The sequence below is a fragment of the Lygodium microphyllum genome, chromosome 25 (assembly GCF_053477565.2).
Source record: "Lygodium microphyllum isolate KBCC chromosome 25, Lygodium_microphyllum_v1.1.10, whole genome shotgun sequence".
In the NCBI taxonomy this organism is placed as follows: domain Eukaryota; kingdom Viridiplantae; phylum Streptophyta; class Polypodiopsida; order Schizaeales; family Lygodiaceae; genus Lygodium; species Lygodium microphyllum.
In genome coordinates this window covers 69,189,650-69,205,687 of record NC_141159.1, presented here as the reverse complement: position 1 = coordinate 69,205,687, position 16,038 = coordinate 69,189,650, and the positions used below count along the sequence as shown (strand labels likewise).

At 41.0% G+C, this 16,038-nt stretch overlaps 1 protein-coding gene across 1 annotated transcript in view; it reads left to right on the top strand.

Annotated features, from left to right (window-relative positions):
* Positions 1-15,824, top strand: part of LOC148014345 (uncharacterized) — a 54,651-nt gene extending 38,827 nt beyond the window's left edge. Inside the window, exons 4-6 of the mRNA XM_087667302.1 lie at positions 1,540-1,611; positions 15,216-15,392; positions 15,481-15,824. Coding sequence (XP_087523428.1) covers positions 1,540-1,611; positions 15,216-15,392; positions 15,481-15,519 — 288 coding nt within the window. The 3' untranslated portion in view covers positions 15,520-15,824. The remainder of the gene's footprint in view (positions 1-1,539; positions 1,612-15,215; positions 15,393-15,480) is intronic.
* The last annotated feature ends 214 nt before the right edge of the window (positions 15,825-16,038 follow it).

The window sequence follows — 16,038 nt, the reverse complement described above, 5'->3', positions numbered from 1 at the left end:
CAAAGGAGGAGAGAAGGCAGCAAGGGAGGATTTTATTTTTCAGATTGGGGAACAGGAGCCTTGGTACATCAAGGGTCTATCATAGAGGGGGCCTCGTTGGCATCATTCATGGCACCACTTTACTGGATCACTCACTTGCAACTATTTCTCTTGGAGGGAGACAAGGGATTTGATATCAATGTCATGAAAGAGATAGTGATGGCACTTCCATCCCCGAGTTATGCGTTAGGGAGAGAGTGGTGCTGAGTCAGGGAGAGGATGGGAGTGCAGGTGCGAGCATTAGGCCAGCGGCACAATTTGGGGGAAAGGGACAATGGTGTTGAGGGCTGCTATTCAGCAATGGCAGTGGCTAAGCAATAGTGGTGGGGCAAGAGACGGGGCGGAACCAAACAGCAGTGGCAGGGGGCACTAGGTGAGAGTCAACATTAGCTGGCAAGCGCGAAAGGGCTCTCATGTAGGTCTTAACAAAACTTTCAAGAAGATCACTGCGTTTGGAGTAGATGCAAAAGAGATTGTTTGAGGGATTGATTCACCTCATTCCCAAGGGCAGCACACAAAAAATTGGAGATCACGTAGTGGAGATGCATCTCCGTGCTTGGGACTGCTTATAAGATTTTTGCAAAGGTGATCGGACTTAGATTGTCGGACTTAGATTGTTCCCTCTGATATAAATCATTCACCCTACTCAAACAAGTTTTTTCTGGGAGTGCAACATCCCAAACAACATTGCCCTCTTGTCCATTTTCACTGATTACTATAGTAGAGGCCATAAGCTTCTACTTGACAGTCAAGTCCACAAGTATCAAAGGGATTAGCCTTCAGAATTTAATGAGCTCCTTGATGTGGAGTTCGTAGATGACATAGGGATCTATTAAATAGGGATGAGGGAAAGTTTAAGGCCTTTGTAGAAATGATGGGGATCTTTAGTAGAGCTCATTCTCTCTCTAGAGTGAAGGGCCCTCTGAGGCAAATTTCTATTACCACACTTTGCAATCTGTGCAACCCCCATCCCAAAACTTCTACCCCATCCCCCACCATCTCCTCTGGTGGTTCCCTCATACTCTCTATCTCTTTCAGAGAGGGATGATCTTGGGGAAGTGATTGTGTATCCCTTGGCCCTTTGTGTTTAAGTGGAGAAATTCTTAGGATCATGAGGAGATTCTTCAAAGATTGCATTCTTGTTTGTGACTTTCCTTCATGCGATGTATAGTAGATGTAATGTTGAATGGAGGTTTAATGTAAAATGAATTGCCAAACATTTCAACAAAACCTTTGAAAGTGAAAAAGGAAGGTTTAAAACCTTGAATTTTATTTAAAAATCATAGTTATAAGACTAGCAATTAGTGTAATTTGATTAGAAAATGCCTCCATGATTTTAACTTATAGGTTTTTGTATCTACTACCAAAAATGTTTTGCACGAACACTGAGCTGATGTACAATGTAACTACTAAAAACAGAATTTGGCATGTTATTTGGAAGAAGCTTTCTCCAACCTTATGTTTTGATTTTTTGGAATTTTCATTCTAATCTTTTGGCAGCTACATGAGATAAAGCGTTGGGCTGCCAGTAAGGAGGGGAATATTCGGGCTTTGCTTTCCAACCTTCAGCATGTATGTATGAAGTTACCATTTTATGAAAACTTCATTAAAGTATCAAGTTGTATTTTTCCCAAAGGCTTCAGATTATTTTACTATGTCAAATCATTGACAATAGAATTTTTAAAGGACATTTGAATGAAGACATGGATGAAAGTTTTGACGCATCTACTTCCCCAAGCATTAAAGAATGTGAGTACTCTATAGAGGTAGACAAGATAGACTCGGATGTTGTAAGCCAATGTAGGAAATCTCCCTACAATCAATGTTGGAGACCGGGAAAACTTTTGGGTGAGATTTTATGATAAAAGCTTATTGGCATAGTCCATGAGAGTAGCTCCTGTTGGGGAAAGTGACTTGAACTTAGCACTATCACAACAATACTTCACGATTATGAATCCACATAAAACATGAATTAATATAGATCATTGACTATTTTGATCATAAAAGGGAGCTTCAAAGGCCCAAAAACCTCAGCAATAATAGTAAACATGACCTTGTAACATTCCCAAAATGTGAAACCTAGACAGCCTTGAGAAAAGTTAGGTAAGATATTGTGTGTAAAGTTCATTAGTAGGTCGCAGGGAAAAAAAATCTATGCCACAAACATTCGTCCATTTTGGGAACAATAACTTGAAGTTATAGTTCAAAAGTACCTTTTTTAAATAGAATTTTCACAAGAGAAAATTCTATTATTGACACCTCCAAGGACAAACCCAAAGCAAAATATAAAGTACACAAAACTCTATAAAGAGTAGCTAAGTACATCACAAATACAATGGTTATGTAAACAACAAATCTAATGGGTTGTAATATTAAACCATCTAAGGGGCAGTGTACCAAAAATTGCACGAGTCCCACGTCCGCAAAAAGGCTCCTCTTCTCTTCCTCGTCCTCTTGGAGCTGCCTTGCATCCTCTCCCTTCTCTCGCAGAGAGTGCAAATGATCTCTATCCAAATCCTCGATAGAGTCTCTACTATGGATATAGGTCTATAGCATGACTGCACACATCATGGTCCAAATGTATCAAGTTATGATACTAGCAATCAACCCCCCATTTGTGACAGTGTCCCTAGGTCCACTGCATCTACGAGTAATCTAGAGTGACACAATCCTGTTCAAATGCTGTCCAATGATGAGAAAAGAAAGGCTACCTTAAACATCCTCATAGCCACACGTTGGGTCTCTATCCATGACCTAGGCTATAGCCCCCCAAGTTTCCACCATGGTCTCTATTGTGCCATGGAATAACATTCTAAAAGCTCCCCTCCAAACCTGCTAGGCTCTAGGACATCCCCATAGCCAATGTCTATGCATCTCCTTTGGCTCACCGCATCTCGTGTATGCCACTATATCCCTGTTGTATCCAAGCCAAGTACCAACTCTTAAGCTCCTGTGAGCTACAAGCCATAGCAAGAGAGATCTTCCAAGACCTAAAACTGTCACGTAGCCTCCTCCCAAAGTTGAAGCTGTTGGTTTTGCTCTAATCCTACTCATTTGAATCCTCCTCCCTAACCTAGTAGTATACCTAAAGAAGGACACATCACATGGCCTATTCAAGAAATAGATCCCTTCACACCCACTCTCCTAGATCCCATTGTAATCTCTAAAGATAAGCCAAAAATCTCCATCCATCTATATCAAGTAGGTGGCTAGGTCTAAGTTGATGTACCACTTCCTCTCACAACATACAACTTCCTTGATCCTCTTTCAGGAGCATCCAATAAATCTCTAGATCCCATTGTAATCTCTAAAGATAAGCCAAAAATCTCCATCCATCTATAGAACCCATTGTAATCTCTAAAGATAAGCCACAAATCTCCATCCATTTATATCAAGCAAGTGGCTAGGTTTGGGTTGATGTACCACTTCCTCTCACAGCATACCACACTACTTTGATCCTCTTTCTGGAGTATCTAGTAAATGTTGTCTAGTCAAAGTCCTCTTGCTAGAGGTGGCCATCCTCCTCAGCCATAAACTGAATGTCATGTCTCTGCTAATCACAATGGTCACTGGAAAAACACCTATCTAAAGAAGAGACCAATCCAAGTCTAAGAAGTAGATGTATCTATACACCAATTTGGTGAAGCTCCCTTCATCACAACCTCAATCATAGCTGTGGCTCCCAATAGACCCTATAGTCTCTATCTTTGGCTCCCTACATACCCCTATAGTCTCTATCTCTAAGTCTCCTGTGGTAGCCCCTGGAATACAAACTAGTCTCCCACTAATGCAATGACCTATAGAGAGAATCTGCCTCATGATTAGTATGTCCTCTATCCAAGAGTGTGGCCCAACTCTAATCTCAAACATGGGGAACTATCCATATGAAATCCTCATGTGGTTGCCACTCCAATTGCCTAGTTTTGCATATGCAAAATCCATAGGACTTGTGTCAAATTAAGGCACCTACTCCTCTACAAAATATGTTTATGGCCAGTATAAAGGCCTGAAAGTTACACTCATCCCCATCTAGATAAATTGTTGTGTCATTAGCAAACTCCACATCAAGAAGCTCTTCAAAATCAAGATGGGTAACCTTATGCCTCTGGCACATGTAGATGTGTCTCTTAGAAAGGAGCTCATGGTCTCTGCTACAAATGAGAACAAAAAGAGGGCTAATGGATAGCCTATCTAACTAATCTCTAAATGCTGAATTTCTCTTGTAGAGTCCCTCGATAAGTCTCTCTATCATAACCCTTGATGCCATAATCTTGTGAAAAGTTGAGATGAGGCTTGTGTTGATAAGATCCTAATAGCTTAAAAAGAAGAACTTATCCATTCCATGTTCTCCTCAACACTTGCTCGAAGGTAGTGTTAGAAGTGCCTTCTCAGCTCCTCCTCTACAAAATGGGCCATTGGATATCTACTAATAATGTCTATGACCACCTCATGGTACTCTACCATATGTCTATTTGTCCCTATTATAGCCATGGGGTCTAGCAATGGATCCTAGCAAAGTTGTGCAATACGATGTAGTCACATGTACCATCCCCAAAGGGCCTTGTGCAACAAATCCATCAACTCTCCTAAGTTTTGGCCTTGGTAGTGCAGAAAAAGTATTTGTTAATCTTGTCACCAAACTAAGTCTAATCTTGTCACCAAACTGAGTCCAAAAGGAAAATCTTGTACGAAACCTATATTCTAATTTGGCTTCCTTTGTGGCATCAATCTCTACTCTAGCAATGTGCATCCTCTAAGCTACCCGTCTACACCCTAGATGTCTCTCCTCCCCTGATGCAACCAATAATGCTATGGCGGATCTCTCCTTCTCTAGAAGGACATGTTTCCTCCTCATGGCCTCCTCCCTAAAGAAATAATTGATCTCTTATAGACTCTCATCTAAGTCACTATCTGCTATTCCAAGTGAGAAGCATCTAGATCTCCAAATCTATGTGGTTATCACTCTAAGATCAAAATCATAGAATAGGTGCCCTGGAATCCTAAGATTGGAGTGCGGTCCTTCAACTCTCTCAAAAAGAAGTAGCTAAACCATCCATTCATTCGAAAGGGTTATACTAGGTATGATGCTTGTTAGGCTGCCCATGTTGCATGCTCAGTCATCCACATAGAGTTAGTTGATCCTAGAGAAAGTCTTGGCTCCTACTAACTTGTCTCTCCTAGAGAACTAGAGCAAGCTTGTGGACCTATCAAACTCTACTATGAACCATGGATCCTAACCTCTAATTTAAAATAAGAGCTCCTTCTAGGCAACCTACTCTTCTTCTCTAGTAGTTTTTGTGTATTTATCTATCCTATCTCTAAAGCGTCCACCATATTAGAGTCGCCCCCTACTATTCAATGAGACCAACCTATGGTAGAGATTGATTGAGGGTATTTGAAAATTGTCACCTTTGTTCTTGGCCATTGGGGGGGTAAATTGCCAACAAACTAATCAGCACATCCTCTACTCTTATAGAGACCCACATTGCTCTCCTTGGAATCACAATATCCTAGCCCTGAACCAACTGGGTCCACTACTTCCCAACACATATGCATACTCCATTCTGTATCTCTATGACACCCATAGCTATTGTCCAATGTATGTGACTCTAGCCTGACAATAACTTGCCACAACATCGAGACATCCTCTCTATTGAGAAGTGAAGTGAGGAAGCTCCGAGTGGAAGCATGCGAGTGGAAGCAAGAGCTATGGTGGAAGGAGCAAGAGACACAAGATGTGGGAACTCCAACAATCACAAAGTGTGACCAGCCTTCCCTTTTTCAAATGTCACTAAAAGATAAAAGAATGAAGTGACAGTGATGGGCGACCACCACCTGCAGTGTACATGTGTGCAAGTACTCTTAGTGTAATGAATATACGGGCGGTTAGGCACAGGTATCTTTATCCCCCACAACCCCCCACTTAACGATGAATGTGCCCCTAGTGAGAAGAGAACAAAGAAAAAAATTAATAAAGTACAAATGTCCATAAAGTACAACAAGATGAGGAAATACGATATCTCATCCAATACCCATCAGCTTTTTAAGGAAGGCAAAATGTTCCGCTAGGAGACTTTTAATGAGCAGATCTGCAAGATTTTGGCCAGTTGAGATATTGACAAGCTTATTGGACTTATCCTCAACGACCTCTCTGATAAAGCAGTAATGCACCTCAATGTGCTTTGTCTTCACATGGAAAACCCAACTGAATAGCACTCATAGAATCCAAATACAATGTAGAGACCACATCAATAATACGAAGGTCTGCGACCAGGCAGCCTATAACCAGAGAGCCTCCTTGCAAGCCTCAGTGGGACTGCCTACAACATACTCTATCTCTATAGCAGATAGGGTTTTGCATTTTTACACCCTCTAGACATCCAAGAAACGGCACCTCCAACAAAGGTGAAGACATAGCTAGAGGTGGACTTCCTACTGTCTGCATGTCCTGCATAATCAGAGTCAATAGACCCCACAACTCCTGTATCCTAGCCACCATAACATATGTGCATATCTGTAGTGCCCTTAAGATACCTCATGATACCCTTCGTGGCATCCCAATGCCACTTGCAAGTGTAGTCATATATCGTACCACAAAACCCACTACAAATGCTATATTAAGATGAGTGGCTATCATGGCGTATATTAAACTGCCACTGCGGATGCATAAGGAAACTTGGCCACCTCAGCCTTCTAGTCATCAAACTGTGAACAATCGGCTTGACTAGCCTTCACATGAGAAGGTAAAGGATAGCTAATAGGCTTAACATCTTGCTTATGAAACCACTCAAGGATCTTCTGGATGTACTCCTGCGACAAGTTAAGGAGCCCCTTAGAGCGATCATACGTGATGCACATCCCAAAAATATGTCAGGCATGTCCCATGTCCTTCATCTCAAAGCTCTTCCTTAGTTAACCTTTCAAGGCATCGAGCTCATTATAAGTACTCCGAGCAATCAACATATCATCCACATAAAGTATCAAAATCATAAGACAGTCATCATGGCCCCTCTTCATGTATAAACACGGATCCATATCACTACAGACATATCCTTCTAAATGCATGAAAGCATCAAACTTGTAGTATCATTCCCTAGGTGCCTGCTTAAGGCCATAAAGGCTCTTTCTCTACTTGCATACTAGGTGTTCCTTACCTTTGTCCTCAAAGCCCTTAGGCTGCCGCATATAATTCTCATCATGCAAGTCCCCATGTAAGAAAGTCGTCTTGACATCCATCTAATAGAGGTCCAGATCTAGCTGTGCAACCAAAGCTATAGGATAGTTATCTTGACTACAGGATAGAAAACTTCATCGAAGTCAACACCATACTCTAGCTTGAAATCCTTAGCAACCAATCTGGCCTTATATGCTAGCTTGGGTGCAAAGCACACTTTCCACTAGACAAAGGAACCAAATCCCACATATGATTTTTTTACAATGAGTCATACTCTGATTGCATGGCCCTCTCCCAAGAGTGACTATTACCTCTCCACATGGCCTCATCATAGGTAAAAGGCTCACTGGTATTTGTCATCATAACATAATCCATAGAGGGCACAAACGGATTAGACTAACGTCTATCTCTAGTAAATTGCCACATAATAGGTTGGTTGGCCTATACCTCTTGTCTAACATCATGATCCTAGGCCACTGGAGCATCAACTGCTACAGGCTGTATAGCTGGCTATACATTAATCGAAGGCTTGTCTTGAAATATCACCTTGCGTACTTCAATGACCTGCTCAAGCTACTTATGTATTTTCTCTTCATGGAAAACAACATCATGGCTACGAATGAGATTCTAAACTTGCAGATCCCTTAGGCGATAACCTATCTCACCTATACTCCCATAACCAAGAAATATGCATTTCACAAACTTAGAATCGATCTTGTTGCGCTTGTCCTTGGGAAAAACATAGAAAGTCTCACAATCAAAGATATGCAAATGAGCATATGATGGAGGTTTTCTAGACAATATCTCCTCTACAACCTGATAGTCAAGAGCAATGCATGGACAATGATTAATCAAGTGTACGATAGTAGTAATTGTCTCAACCCAAAAATGTTGCGGTAAGCCTTCTTAGCTAAGCACACTATATACTTACTCCTGAATCGTCCTATCCATACGCTCAACCATACCATTCTAGGGTAGGATATACAGGGTGGTCAATTGATGCTTAATACCCCTCTCATCACAAAACTGCTCAAAGGCTTTAGATACATATTCGCTCCTATTGTTAGATCATAGGCATTTCAGCCTATACCCAGATTGGTTCTCAAACAAAAGCAAGCCAACACCAAAAGGTAGCCAAGACTTTTGAATTCTGCTTGATGGGTTATGCCAGACCTTATGTGAGTAATCGTCAATGAAAGTAACAAAATATTTCACACTACTTGATGACTTACAGGGCATAGATTCACAAACATTAAAATAAACATGAGTCAAGGGCTCACCCATGTATGTAATACTAGACTTCTTATGCAAATTATGAGTCTACCTGCCATAAAGACAATGATCACAAGAATCAAAACACTTATAGTCGAGGGACAAAAGATATTGCAAATGGGTAAGCATTTTTATTCCCTTTAATGACATGTACCCAAAGCAATGATGCCATAACGATACATGTGGTGTTGCAACCAGTACCAAAACATGGTCGATAGACCCAAATACAAGTGATAAAGAGTGTCAGACTTGACACCTCATTCCAGGACAATTTTGCAACGAGTAAGCTTCCATGAGGAATCACCAAAAGATATAAATAGCCTACATCATCCAACTATCCAACCAAGTAAGCTTTTAGTCAAAGCCGAAATATAGCATACATCATGTAAAGTAAACACACTACCTAAAGGAAACTACAACTGGACATCTCTAATACCAACAATATCCAATGCCAAGTCATTATCCAATTTGACAAATTTGTCATGCTATGGTAGGAGTGAAACCACCCTTGATAAGGGGAAACATGAAATGAAGCCGTTGAATTAATCAGCCAACATTGAGCATAGGTAGATGAGGCATCAGTCAACTGCGAAACATCAAGAGAAAAAGCTGCAAGTATGTAGTCATCATCAGAATCAATTTGCAAGATATTAATCTCTTCAATCTTAATACTGCACTATGGCCAAATATGACCCTACTTCCCACAATAGTAACAAGTCAATGCAAACTTACAGCCACGAGAATTACTACAAGACCATCTATGTGATGAAGAACGAGACTTCTGAGAGTCTCTCCCACAGCAGTCATTACCACTCCTACCATTATTGCCTTTGACTGTCAAAGCATGAGAGGTGCAAGAAGCATCTACATTCTTTTGATTAACCTCTTCATTCAAGAGTGCACCCTCTACATCTTGCAATTTCAGCCCATCAACTGGCATATTTGCACACATAGTAGTATGGAATGTGTCCCATGACTCGAGCAATGTAACCAGCAAGAACAAGGAATGAAGATTGTTCTTAAATTCAATCCCCTACAAAGATAAGTGACTGAAAATAGAATGAAACGCATGTAAGTGGGCAGACATGAAAGTTCTCTCCTTCACACGAAGGTCCATAAGTTGCTTTACCCAATACATCTAAGAGTTAAGGCTTTTCTTATTACAAATATTATGAATCTTATCCCATAACTACCAGACGGTCTACCGGTAAGAGAGAACATTATAGTAGACCTACTTAGAGAGTGACAAAATGATTGTAGATTTACATAACTCATCCAATTCAGCCCAATCCTCTGCATCAAAGTATTCGAGCTTTACACCCTCATATCTCAATGGCTTAATCTGTAATTTTTGCACTAGATTCTACTAGATTTATGCCTTTTAATAGTTGTAGTTGGTGGCATCCAACTTATCAATGTTAAAGATAGCACTATCATTTGACCCACCAGCCATAATGGAGTAAATGAAAGCACAGTTCAAGACAAATAGGCTACTGTAGATAGCAAAATGGCCCCAAAAGCATAGCCAAATCAAGGGCTAAGCGAGAGGAACTACCAAAATGATGAGCTGTCCACAAATTGTAATCAAATAACTATCAAATCCAAGTAACTCCCCTCGGATAAAATGCATAAAATTGAAATGACAGATTGATGTAATAAACCGCAACAATGTCAACAACTAATTAATTGTAAGCAATCAAGAAAGAAAGACCAAGAACAACCGGCACTAAACGTTCTCATACTATAGTATGTTAGTAACCATACATGGGGTAGGCATAGACATCATGTACATAGGAGATCTCAAGGTAAAGAGAAGATAACTACCAAATGCATAACCCACTAAGCAAAGCTCAATAAATAACCCAAAAGCATATAAATGTCACTGACAACACACTGACAGACATAAATGCCACGTCCAAAGTAAGCGATCAAATTAGTCCACTATAGGGTAACTGCATCCAATACATATTAAGAGAGCATGTACGTAAAGTGTTCCACGGTCTTGGTAAAAGTAAGCTCAAGCTCAACTACAAATATCCAAACCATCCAAAATGTCATGAAAGCTCCTACTGAAATAAAGAGTGAATGTGAGATGAGTAGAAGAAGCTCAATACATCAGAGATGTAGCATCCAAGCATTCAAGATACATGAAGTATAAGCTGGGAGCATAATATTAGCAATCATGTTTGTCATGAAGTATAAGCTGGGAGCATAATATTAGCAATCATGTTTGTCATGCTTTGTCATCTCCTACCTGTGAGCCTCAGTCTAAGTCAGACGAAGACTTTAAGAGCTCTTATCTATCTATTACTTGTTTTGACAAAGGAGGTAGCTCATTCTAGAGCACTCAATTTATTGCATTTCAGTACATTTTCTCCTCCAATTGGGATTTTATGTGCATTTCCTGGGTAGTTTTTGCATTCTTCAACTTGCCTCACTTGTAAGACATTGTCGACCATTTCTGAGATTTTTTTTAGCATTTCTGGCATTTTTACCAGCATTAAATGTTGGTCAGACCACCAGACTAGCATTAAATGCAAGTTTGCCATATTTTTTGCCCTAGATTTCAAGTCAGCTAGTTTTTGGGATATTTTGCTATTTATAGCTATTTTTCACTTAGCAGTCATATATATTATCATCTTCCCTCCTTCCTTGGCAGGTGCACACTCTGACTCCATCATCTTCCTCCATATTCGGTGCTGTTATCATCATGAGCTTAATCTTGTGCCTTCACTGGCTCTATGGGCTACGTGCAAGGACTGATCAATCCTCCTCTTGTATTCAACATTTATTCCTTGTTTGGTGCAGGTTTATTTTCTTCTTCTCTTGCAGATTGTCTCTCTCTCTTCCTCTATATTCAAGTTTCTTCTTCCATTGCGCACTCTCACACATAAAACCCAATAGAGTCTTCAAGCCCGTAACTGCATAAGCCACTAAAGTAACAAAGGCATGTAACCACAGCCAAGATGAATGTCACCAAGCTCAAAATCGAAACTCAAAAGCTTTCAATAGCATATCTAGGTGTAGAACATCAATGGCATACATCAATAGACCAAATGAAGCATCCGAATAACATCTAGGAGCAATAGTCATAAAACTTCCCAGCTTGCTGCCCACTATATTACAGCAATGAAATCTCTACTAAAACTAAGCCAATGCAAGCTCAAATCCAATCCACTAGCACCTCAAGTCATCACTTAAGCATGCTTGAAGAATCCCAACACTAGAGAGGCTTCAAACTAAGCATGTAACACACGACAGCAAGTCTACTATTGTATACAGCAGATAACAAAGGTTTAGGAGCTCCAATCAATGTTCAATCTCATGCCAAAGGTGCTGGATACAATACCAACTGATTGCCCAAGGCTGGGAGCAGGTGTGATAAGCTGGAGATGAGGTGAAATGGAGCAGTAATGGGGCAGCAGCAACAGGCGCAAATCATCTTTGCTGCTGCTGTCCTTGATGGTGTCTTTGCTGAAATAAATGGGGTGGAGAGAGCACTTAGCAATGCTCAAGAAAGCCTATTCAAGGCCTGGAAGAAGCTTTACAAGCCGGGAAGAGGTGGAGCATCAAGTGCATACCTTGAGGGAAGAAGCCATGGCTGCCCTAAAAATGAACCACTGTAGGTATTAATATAGGCTGAAACAAATTGAAGGGAAGAGTTCCTCAATCTCTACTGTGATACGAGTCGAAGGGAGGAAGCCCTCAGTAGAAGCACGCAAGCGGAGGCAAAAGCTATGGTGGAAAGAGCAAGAGACACAGGATGTGGGAACTCCAATAGTCACAATGTGTGACCGGTCTTTCCTTATTCAAATGTCACTAAAAGAATAAAGAATAAAGTGATAGTGATGGGTGCCCGCCACCTGCAATGTACAATGTGCAGGTACTATCAAAGTAATGAATACACGGGCAGTTAGGTACATGCGCCTTTACCCCCAACAAGTAGTGCTCCTGCAACATGAGAAAATCAATTGATCATCCCACTAATCCTTTATGCAAACCCTATGGCATGAGGCTCTATCCCTACGTAAAACGTCATCCTCTGAAACTTCTTACATTCCATGAAAGTATCCTCATGGGATGCATCTTAGCCTTTCAGACTAGTGTGGCTCTACAACCTATACCTATCTCTAGTATCTCCTAGTATTCACCCTCTCGAATGTCCTCTCTCCTAGCTTTGCTACAATGTGTTATAGGGGAAAGTTCTTAAAATATGCATCTGAGTCCCTTGCCTCTTGCCCACTCTCCTAGGTCTCCTTAGCTTTCCCCATCTACTATCGGTTGTCTGGGGGGAAGTCCTCAAAATATGCATTCAACTCCTTCGCCTCTTGCTCACTCTCATGGGTCACCTTTGCTTTTCCCACCTACCGATTACTGTGGACATGAAATGGGATCAACTCTAGGAGCTTCGCCTAGTGAGCAGAGAGTCCAGGAGATATTGCTATGTCTATGGCCTGCTACATCTCTTGGGGAATTATGGTGTCACTATCTATGTGGTTGTGCCACCCTTCTATGGGGCTACTACAACTAGGGGCTATGGATCTTTGGCTCCTAGGTAACTACGCAAGTACTATAGAAGCCACAGGAGGTTGAGATGGCACCACCGCATGGGTTGGTGGTTTGAGAGATGGCACCACCGCATGGGTTGGTGGTTTGAGGTCCCTAACCACTCTGCACCATCCCTAGGGATTGTGGAATCTTTGGCTCCCAAATAAGGTGAGTATCTATGAAAGCCATAGGAGGCTAAGGTGGCACCACTGTACGGGCTAGCAATTTGACACCTTGACCACTCTCCACCATTCCTCTATCTATCTCTATGGGTTTGGGTCTCTCTCCTCTGGCCCCTATCCCTTGTCTACACGCTCTCACTATTGTTGGCGTTGTCACCTCCTCTATCTAGCAACATGCTTTCTCTGATGCTCTACCTCCCTTACTCCTAAAGAAAACCTGTCGTTGTCATGTCCTAGAGCATTCCGCTACACAGTGTCTAATCGTCCTACAAGCAAAGCAATGGTCAAGGAGTCTTGTACGCGTGACCAGCCAGATAAAAACGCCCCCGTGGATGGAGGGAATCAAGGGGAATATGTAAGTACACTGTCGGCATGATGAATTGAATAGATGGGTATCTATATGAACCTTCCAACAATACAAATCAAGCCACTTGATAAAGAAGAAAAAAGGCGTACGACCTTTTGAAGAGACTAGCAACCTTTACAACCTCTCCAAGTCCAACAAGATACCATGGGAGGTAGTGGCTAGTAAGTATCAATGTTCAATTGATTGATGATGGGAAAGCAAATTCTCTAATTGTGCCTTCCCTCAATCTAAAATGCGAGAATGTGATGCAAGGCCAACATAATGAAAGCAATGCCCTAAACTTTGTATCTCTTAGTATTCCTAAATATCAAACTATTTTTTCTATATCTAAATTGGGTATCATGTTATGTGTTTAGTGCTTCTACAAAGATTGTGGCAAGCAAGAAATGAAAACCTCTTTCAAGGACTTCCTAGTTTTGGTCTCATGGGGTGAAGTAAGATGCAAGTCACTTTCGATGGTAAACTCACTCATAGATCTGTGTTTGCCTAGAAAGTTAAACTGCAGCAACTCACACACAATTAACTAAGACCATTTGGGTGTACATGTAATAAGGAAGAATGAAAAAGTCGCTTCTTTTAGGCCATAGCTATGTCCTTTTTAAGTCCAATATATAGATAGTTTGGTAAATCAGAGAGTGACATGTGGCATGGTTACTCCAATCACTCTTCACCTCAACCATGAATGCAGAAATTCCGCATGGCTATAGGGGATGACATAGTTCAACTAGAGTTGGGCCACCACATCATGTGCCACATCAAAAAAGTGGCCATTTGGCCAGCATGGGGCTGAATTTGTCACCCAAGGCGCACAATTGAAGACCAATATTTAAGTAAGCCAATGGGTAAATTCATTTGAAGGCTTGCTGGTAATTTATGACAACAAGAGGCACGTGGATTAGCGGAGGAGATTAAAGAATCTTAGTGTACTCCATCCATTTGCAATAAAAGATAAAGAAATACTATAAGAGGCGTGAGTTTTGGGACTAATAGGCTGTCCATTGTCCAAGATTAAGTTGTGAATTGTGCGTTTCAGTTTTATATGCTTTAATTGCGTGTTGTAATTATTGATTAATCAAGTTATACCACCCTCTCTGAGGCGAAAGGCTGGTTTCTAGGATTAAGTTGTGAATTGTGCATTTCAGTTTTATATGCTTTAATTGCCTGCTGTAATTATTGATTAATCAAGTTATACCACCCTCTCTGAGGCAAAAGACTGGTTTCTAGGAGGATGGCAGCTCATGTGCAATGTCTATTAGTAGACTAGGGTAGTTAGACGGTTGTAGTGTTGTTAGAGTTTTTAAGGCCCTTAGTGATACCAGCGCTAAGGTATCCTATTGGTTATCATGGTTTCATAAACTTCTTTCAGAGGAGGTTTTTTTTCACACTGAGAATCACCATAAATCTTCCTTGTATCTATTTCGTCAAATGGATCTACAGTTTGCCTAATCCACTCTTTTCTATACTGAGTATTTCCATTGAATGCCTTTTAAAAAACCACGAATGAGCATGCTCACTTGTATTTTTTGGGGAGAATGTCCAAGATTTTTTCAGAAGTGATTATGTGCAGTCCCACAAGAAGGCAGTGATCTCCATGAATTCGACTGATATTCTGTCACTGCCCTTGTTTGTTCAGGTTCTGTGGCCAAACAGTGGATGGCAACCTGTCCCTTTAACAGACCTAATCGAGGAGGCCAATGTCAAGAAGGCATATAGGAAAGCCACACTGTTTCTTCATCCAGATAAACTGCAGCAGAGAGACGCAACCATTCAGCAGAAATTCATTGCAGAAACAGCCTTTTTTGTTCTTCAGGTCTTAAGCTCTTCAGATCTGTTTTGTCTTTCTGTCAATTTGGCCTTGTAAGAATTCTGGTATCATAGTTTGCATTTGTGTATTGCAGGAAGCGTGGAACACATTCAACATGACAGAGCTCTTGTAAAGTCATTTAGAATCGAACATGTTTTTCTTGTCCTTGCAGAACCTGTTGTACCATATCATTGATAGCCCTTTCATGTCACTTTCTTGAGTTCCAAAAGAGATGGGGCTTGATGTCCAGGAGACAAGGTGACATGCTTAAGATATCAGAGAGGGACTTGTTTTTCTTTTGATGACACTAGTTGCTAACAATTAGCCAACATAAGCAAAATCAATAGAATTCACTACAAGAAGGTCAAGAAAATGATATAGCATAGAATAAACTTATATATAAAGTTGATTCTGCCACAAGTTGCTAAAGAATGATATTCAAGCTATGGACTTTAAGACCCACACCCCGCCTAGGCAAATTTAACTTGACCTGGCTTAGTGCTGACTTCTCAAATGTCATGGCCACACCCTAGTCAATGATGACAGGTGAAGCAGGTGGCTCTCTCTCTCTCTCCACAAACCACAGCAAATCTGCAGCAATGTTGCCCCTCTCTCTCCATCACACATGCGCGTGTGCGCTCTCTCTCTCTCT